The 7,385-nt window shown below is 33.9% G+C and overlaps 3 protein-coding genes across 3 annotated transcripts; all 3 read right to left on the bottom strand.

The window, feature by feature from the left end:
* Window positions 1-204: 204 nt before the first annotated feature.
* On the bottom strand, window positions 205-2,467 carry EIN_525700 (hypothetical protein; the record flags this gene model as incomplete). The annotated part of the gene is made up of 2 exons (XM_004256308.1): window positions 205-241; window positions 279-2,467. 2 exons carry the CDS (start codon window positions 2,465-2,467, stop codon window positions 205-207), a joined length of 2,226 nt encoding a protein of 741 aa, XP_004256356.1.
* Window positions 2,468-3,077: 610 nt separating this feature from the next.
* EIN_525710 (hypothetical protein) lies at window positions 3,078-3,983 on the bottom strand (the record flags this gene model as incomplete). The annotated part of the gene is made up of 1 exon (XM_004256309.1): window positions 3,078-3,983. One exon carries the CDS (start codon window positions 3,981-3,983, stop codon window positions 3,078-3,080), a length of 906 nt encoding a protein of 301 aa, XP_004256357.1.
* Window positions 3,984-5,118: 1,135 nt separating this feature from the next.
* Window positions 5,119-7,332, bottom strand: EIN_525720 (carmil, putative; the record flags this gene model as incomplete). Its single annotated transcript, XM_004256310.1, has 1 exon — window positions 5,119-7,332. A coding segment is annotated over one exon (2,214 nt), but the record flags the coding sequence as incomplete, so codon positions are not given.
* Between the last annotated feature and the right edge of the window lie 53 nt (window positions 7,333-7,385).

Genomic DNA, 7,385 nt, shown 5'->3' on the forward strand with positions numbered 1-7,385 from the left:
AGTCGCCCTTTATGTTGTCAAAGTAAATTCCATTGATGAGAGTATTCATCAAAGTGATATTCTTCATAACTGTTGTGTGATTACCATTAACAGTAATTGTGCAGTTGATGAAGTCGACACTTTCAAACTTGGCGTCTTCGACGTTCTGCGACGTGATGATTGAATTTTCAAAGGACATCTTTTCAAACTCGACGTCTTTCAAAGTCACATTTCTGATTTCAACTCTTCTTGCGACGACATTCTCAAGTGAGCAGTCCTCCATGTATCCACCAACAAACGCCACATCTTGGAGTCGCATCTTTTCAATACCAAACTCAGTCATATCACACTTGAAGAATGTGACTGATGACAAGACACTTTCTCTGGCTTCTTTCTTGATGCTCTTTTTATGTCCTTCCTTTCTCGACTTATATGCTCCTTCGAATGAAACGTCCTTCAAATAAGATTCAGAGAACGTTGATGACTTGACCATTGAGTCTTTGAATTCAACTTTCTTTATAGACCCACCAACAAACTTGAAATCGTTGAGTTGTGTTGATTTGAATGATGTTTCTTCGAATTTTGAATTGGAGAATGTGGTGTCCACAAACTCCGAGTATTTGAATTCAGTCTTCTCGACCTTCCCAGACTCGATTACACTCTTATTTATAGTTAAGTTGTTCATTTTACAATTGTCGACTTTCATTCCCTTCACTTCAACACCATCGAGTGTTCTGTTGTTAATGACTTGATCGGAATTGGAGAAGCCCAAAACGCCATTATCGACACATCCAGTGTGATTATTCATTTCTCTTTCTTCAACAATGACATTAGTCCCATTGCACGTCAAGTTGTGGTAGACATTGTTCTCTGGAATTGGTCGAATGTAGTCACTGCAGTTCATGTAGTTCTTTCTATCTTCAAAAGTGACATTTTTCAATGTTCCATTGCAGTTGATAATGACATATGTCGAGTTCGTATGATCTTCTGGATACACTGGGGTTGGATTATAATTGGTGCAGTCTGTATACTTAGACCTCTCATCCTTTGTCACATTAAAGACATACCCTTTGCATACAATAGTCACTGTCGTGTTAGTACTTCCTGATGGAATATAAGGAGTGCAGTATGGATATTTATTCACGTCTTTTGTTGGAACTTTGAGAAGGTATTTGTTACAGTCCAAAATAGTGAAGTATGGCTTTGGTGGGTGGTAGTCTTCACAATTCGACAATTTAATGCGATCTTCCACTGAAACGTTATACACTTTTCCAGCACACACAATAGTGACATTCTGAACGGAACCACTTGGGACAAAATCGGTGCATTGTGGGAATCTATTTCTGTCTTGTGTAGTCACATTGACTAATGTTGCATTACAGACTATCAAAGTATAAGTAATGTTCTGTGATGGCTTGTAATCAGTGCAATTTGGATAGTTTGGTCTGTCTTGTACAGTAACATTCATGATTGTACCATTACATACAATTGGAATGAATTCTTGTGGTTTGTAATCCTGGCAATTCGTCAAGTTAAGTCTGTCTTCAGCTGACACATTATAGAATTGACCATTACACACAATAGTGACGTTCTGGACATTTCCATTTGGAATAAAATCAGTGCAATTGGAATAAATATTTCTGTCTTGTGTAGTCACATTGACTAATGTTGCATTACAGACTATCAAAGTATAAGTAATGTTCTGTGATGGCTTGTAATCAGTGCAATTTGGATATTTAGGTCTGTCCTCCTGTGTGACATTCATTACAGTTCCATTGCAAATAATAGTCACATTTTGTGGTATATAATCTTTGCAATATGGGTAGTTGTTTCTCTCAGACTCTTTAATTTCAATAACAGTATTATTACAAATTATTTTGATAAATACTGGATTTGGTTCTGGGGTATATTCTTTACAGTCTATAAGAGCAACAGCATCTTCTTTGGTAACATTAAAGTACTCTCCATTACATATTAGGGTAACAGTTTGATTTTGTCCCGATGGAATGAAATCTTCACAATTTGAGTATTTATCCTTCTGATCTGATTTAATTCTAATGAGAGTGTTATTACATTTCATAACTATTATAGTAACTGGTTCACTTGGTTTAAAGTCCTGACAATTAGTCAAGTTAAGTCTGTCTTCAGCTGACACATTATAATAGTTACCATTGCACACAATAGTGACGTTCTGGACATTTCCATTTGGAATAAAATCAGTGCAGTTGGAATAAATGTTTCTGTCTGTTGTTGTCACATTGACTAATGTTGCATTACAGACTATCAACACATAAGTGGTATTAGAATTTTGAGGGACATAGTCAGTGCAGTTAGTATAATTTGCTCGAGTTTCCTGTGTGACGTTCATAAGAGTGCCAGTGCAATTGATAGTCACATATGTTGGTTCTGTGACATTTTCTCTTTTGCCAGATGCCTGGACATCAGTGGCGAATGATGTAAAACACAAAGCAATGAAGATGAAGAACATATGCTTTTTGTATGAATGAAATGGCTTTTATAGTCTTGGGGGGTTTAGCCGACAACAACTCCTGTTGAAAACAGGGAGAGACATCCTATTTTTGTAATTAATATATGAAACTATTCCATTTAATTCTTCAACGTATCCAAATCATTGTAAAATATTATTATTAAGTACTATTCCCATTTGTTTACAGAAAAGTCGAGTAATTATAAAGGTAGTTATATAACTATTTTTAATTGAAAAAAAAAGTTAATATTTTTTAATTATAATTATAACAATGATGTATCCAAACAGTTTTAAAAAAATCCATTCTAAATATTACCAATCCTCTTAATTTCGTTATTGTAAAAATATTATTAGTATATTAATATTATAAACCACACCAATAGTGTTTCTACTTTTTTTTATAAATTACTTATCAGAATATTAAAATATAAAAACTAATTTTTTAGTATTTTTACTATTTCAATTACTTTTTTATAATAATTAATAGTATAATTAAATAATTTAATTCAATACTATTTTAAACTATAAACATTCAACGAAAAAAAGTCTTCTGTTATCAACAGACTTTGAGTTCTCCTTAACAAGAAATGAATAGTAAATAAATAATAAATTAATCCAATACAAGTGCTTGGCATATTGCATTCACAACTACATGACTAGTCACCACGTCATTATCTTCTTCAAAGCACTCAGAAATGGTATTGTTAGTGTTATTCAGTGTTGGGATTGGGAACTTGTAAGTGAACCAATTAAGTTTAGTCACACTCTTTTGGTAATTTGTGACCTTTGGTATTCGAGTGGCTTTAAAAATTTTTTGTTTAGTCTTTTCAGCTTCACTTTTAATAATACCAATTTGTGAATAACAGAAGAGTGGTAGTTCTGTTTGTAATTGGTTTCCACTCAGGAGTGCCTTGTAGTTCTCCAAATTGGTGATTAATTCTAGAAGTTGGATCAAATCGGTAATACAGTATTCTACTGCTTTTTCTAAGTAACTGTTTTTCGTCTTTTTTGACAGGAATTTCCCAACAAAAGCGTTTAAAGAACCAAAAAGTGAAAAGGCGTCATTTTCGAGTGCTTCTGTTGATTCAATATTTTGAAATTCAAGAGGAAGTTTCTTGCCTTTCTTAATAGAAAAGTTTTCATTTAAGAATGAATATTTTTTATAGAACTGGAGCCTTTGGTTGAGTATGGCAGAATACATTTGAGCCCAAAATGAGAGTTGTGAGGAATTTGAGTCTAAGTGAGTCTTTTCTTTTTTTTCAAATGTACATTTTAAATCGGTAAAATATATTGAAAAGTCTCTCCCTTCAATTTGGGTTAAATAATGATAAAGGAGAAGTCCTTTGAATACTTTAAGAATGTCTTTTTTGTCAATCATTTGCATTACTTTTTTAGCAATAGATTTAACTTCACTTTCATTCTTACACTTAGCAAAGTAAGAAAGAGTATCTTCCTCATGGAGTTCCGTCGTCATATAATAATACTCGAGAGCATAGTGAAGTTCAAAAAAGTTCATTGGTGATACTCAGTTCTTTAAACCCACTTATATATTCTTTAAGAACCTTTTCGACTATTTTCTTTAACCCCTTTTACTGAAGATTCTTGAACAAAAATAGATAATGAGTCGTTGTATTTATAAACAACTGCGTCTATGTATAGATAATAACATATGTTATAACTATAGTTTATTTGTTATTAGAAACAATTACAGTTTGGAGTAATTATAGAATAAAAAGTTAATAAATAGTTGTTTTTTATTCACTATATTATTACAATAGGAAAATTATTGGTTACTAGTAAATATGAAAGTTAAAAATATAAACCCTGTTATAAATAGAATGAAGTGGGGTTTAATTTTGGTTGTTAAATGGTAATTCAAATATGATACAATGTACCAAATATTATAGTAAACAGATACAATAATAATTTTGATTTTTGATTTTGAAAAAACCAAAAAAAAATAAAAAAATCAAATTGAATTGGTCATATTTCCTTTTAGTTTTGGCTTTTTTTGATTAATTTTAAGTATTTTTATTTTGGTTTTTGGTTTGAAAAATCCCGAAATCAAAAAAGATATGAATTTTTATTCATTTCCAAAAATCAAATGTTATTAGTAATAAATAAAAATATTATATTGGTCTAATAACATTAAGCTCCAAACCATGGTTTTAAAAAAGAAAAGTTGAAAGAAAAGTGCAGTGTTTCCAATTAATTATAATTATTTTTTTAATTAAAAAAATTATTCATAATAAACTAAAAATAATAATAAAATTATTTTTTAGAAAGAATAATTAAATGGTTAATGAAATTAAATATATAAATAATATTTTATAATTAATTATAATCTTATTTATAGTTATAAATAAGAATTTCATAAAATATATAGTAAAATATTTTAAAAAAAGAATTTATTCTAATTGTTCTGGTTTTAAAAACTTAATTTGTATAATTATAATACTATTTCTATATAAAATAATATAAATCAAAGGTATTTGAACCAATAAAAACTAAACCAGTAAAATTAATTTTGGCAATTCCATTTTAAATATATCGGAGTCAAATTTCAAATAAGAATAAAATCAGTTCAAATTTGTGATCCTCAAAATAAACTAGATTCCAATAAACCCAGACATATGCATACTAAAAAAAAGTTAGTTAGACGAAATCAACATGTCATTGATGATGTTTCTAGCCTCAGTCAATTCCCTACCCATCAAAACACCGCAGTCCATGACTGGAATTTGGAAATTGAGCAGTGCGGTGTTGTGTTTGAGTTTCAGTGCGACAGCTTTCATCCCAGAAACCCCAACAGAATTTTCGTCCCAATTGAGTTCATTCAGTTTAGAATTCGACCTGATCATATTCGACAATGAGAACGCTCCTTTATTTCCAAAGTCATGGCGGCTCACATCCAAAACTTCAAGTTGGTTCTGTTTGACCAAAGTATCAAAGAGTGGGGTGATGTTAATACCAAGTTTCCCTCCTTTGTCTTTCCCACCAGCCATTCTCAACACTTTCAAGGGGCATCCAGATACCAACAAATTACAAATGGCCTTCACTACTTCAACCGAAGTGTTTACATGTTTCGATCGTCCAAAAGCACCAGAGATATTCAACTCTTCTACTTCTGTGTTTTGTGTTAAAGCCTCGCATAACGCTATAATCCCGTCATCACCAATTTCAGTGTCACTCACATCTATCCGTTTCACCGATGTCAACCCAGCAAACATGTGTGCAAAATTGACCATCATCTCTGAGTTGAGATTGCTCTTACTTAAGTCCAAAGTAACCCCCTTCGCTGGAATCTCTTCAATAAACTCTCTTAACACAGCCTTGTCGACAATCGCATTCTGGAGCATCAACTCGTGGAGGTTCTTCATCTTTTCGCCAAGGGTCTTCACACACTCTTGAGTGACTTCTTGAGTGAAGTTGAGCCCTGTAATATCGACCTTGACTACACTTTGAAGTGCACAGACGCATTTAATCAAACTCGTCTCCTTTGGAACTTCACAGTTTCTCATAATAATTTCATTCAGTGATGGCAACATAGCTGAGAGTAACGAAACAAGGAATTCCGCCTGTGTGTAATACATCGAAGACCCAGAGATATTCAAACTCTGTAATGGAATCGATGTCTTCACCTTTCTCAAGTCATCAAGAAACGCTGACATCAAAGCACTCTTCGACAGAACATTCGACAAATTAACAGAAAGGAGTCCGTGGCATCGAATGACAGTACCAATCGCACTGATACCCTTCCCATCCATCTGATTCTCTGAAACGTCCAAATGCTTCAAGACATGCTTCGAGTTCATGTTGTACCCCTCCATCACTTCAGACCACTTCGACCCCAATGAGACATTAATGAGAGCCAAGTGCTCAATCGTTCTGTTTGTCATCAGAATCTCTTTCAGCTGCGAATAACACCGTCTTAAGTTGGTGTCTTTGATGATCACTTTTTTGAAGTAGTAATTCTCTCCAAGCGATCCAAAGATCGGCTGCATATCAATGTCCAACAAACAATCCTCTTTTGTGTTGTTGTAATCGTCGTTATAATATTTCGAAAGGTCTAACGTGTACTCCTCCCCTGGGGTTTGTAAGTTGATGTCCTTCTCAATATCAAAGACAAGCGCTCCATTCATTCTGATACCAAAACTGGCACAGTTCGCTTTGTAGACACCAAGGAATCCGCCAGATTGTTGTTTGTGGTTGAGTGGATATGGCAATATACGAGTCAAGACACCATAAGGCCCAGTCAAGTGGAAGGTCGGTTTACGATAGAACCCATGTGCAAACCCACGCATCATGTAAATCACAAACAAATTGACTTTCTCTCCTCTGATGAAGAGGGTCATCTTTGGTGTGTCGATGATCACACTCATCTCGGTGCCTTCAGTCACTTTGATTGATGTGATCTGTCTACTATACACTCGCTTCACAAATACATTACACTTCATGTCCATGAACGTGAGAAAGTCTTCGTTCGCAAAGCAAATGCATTGCGTCTCATTTTTTGTGTCAGCCTTGTCGATGCTAATGGCTTCTTGCTGTTTCTCCTTTTTCTTCTCGCACATCACCATCCCTTTCATGATGTAATACACATCCATCTTCTGTTTCGCAATTTCTTTTCTAAACAACTTGGTCGTGTCCGTGTTGTCAATGTCGATCAAGTACGACGCCTTCCTCTCAAAGCTCCCCAAGTCCAGAAGTGATTCCAAAAAGAGGTACCGTAAGTTCCCTTGGAAATATCCAGTTAAGCTAGCAGCTGCACTTGACATGTCTTTATGTAATGAAGCAATCGACTTTGCATCCATGAGTCCCGAGTCCTTCAATTTCGTTACTAAGTTACTCGACACCTTCATCATCTTCAAAGTGTTCAATTGGATCCTTCCAAAGTTTTGGTCGAAGAAATGTTGCA

The sequence above is a fragment of the Entamoeba invadens genome (genome assembly GCF_000330505.1).
Source record: "Entamoeba invadens IP1 unplaced genomic scaffold scaff_1105074725249, whole genome shotgun sequence".
NCBI lineage: Eukaryota > Evosea > Mastigamoebida > Endamoebidae > Entamoeba > Entamoeba invadens.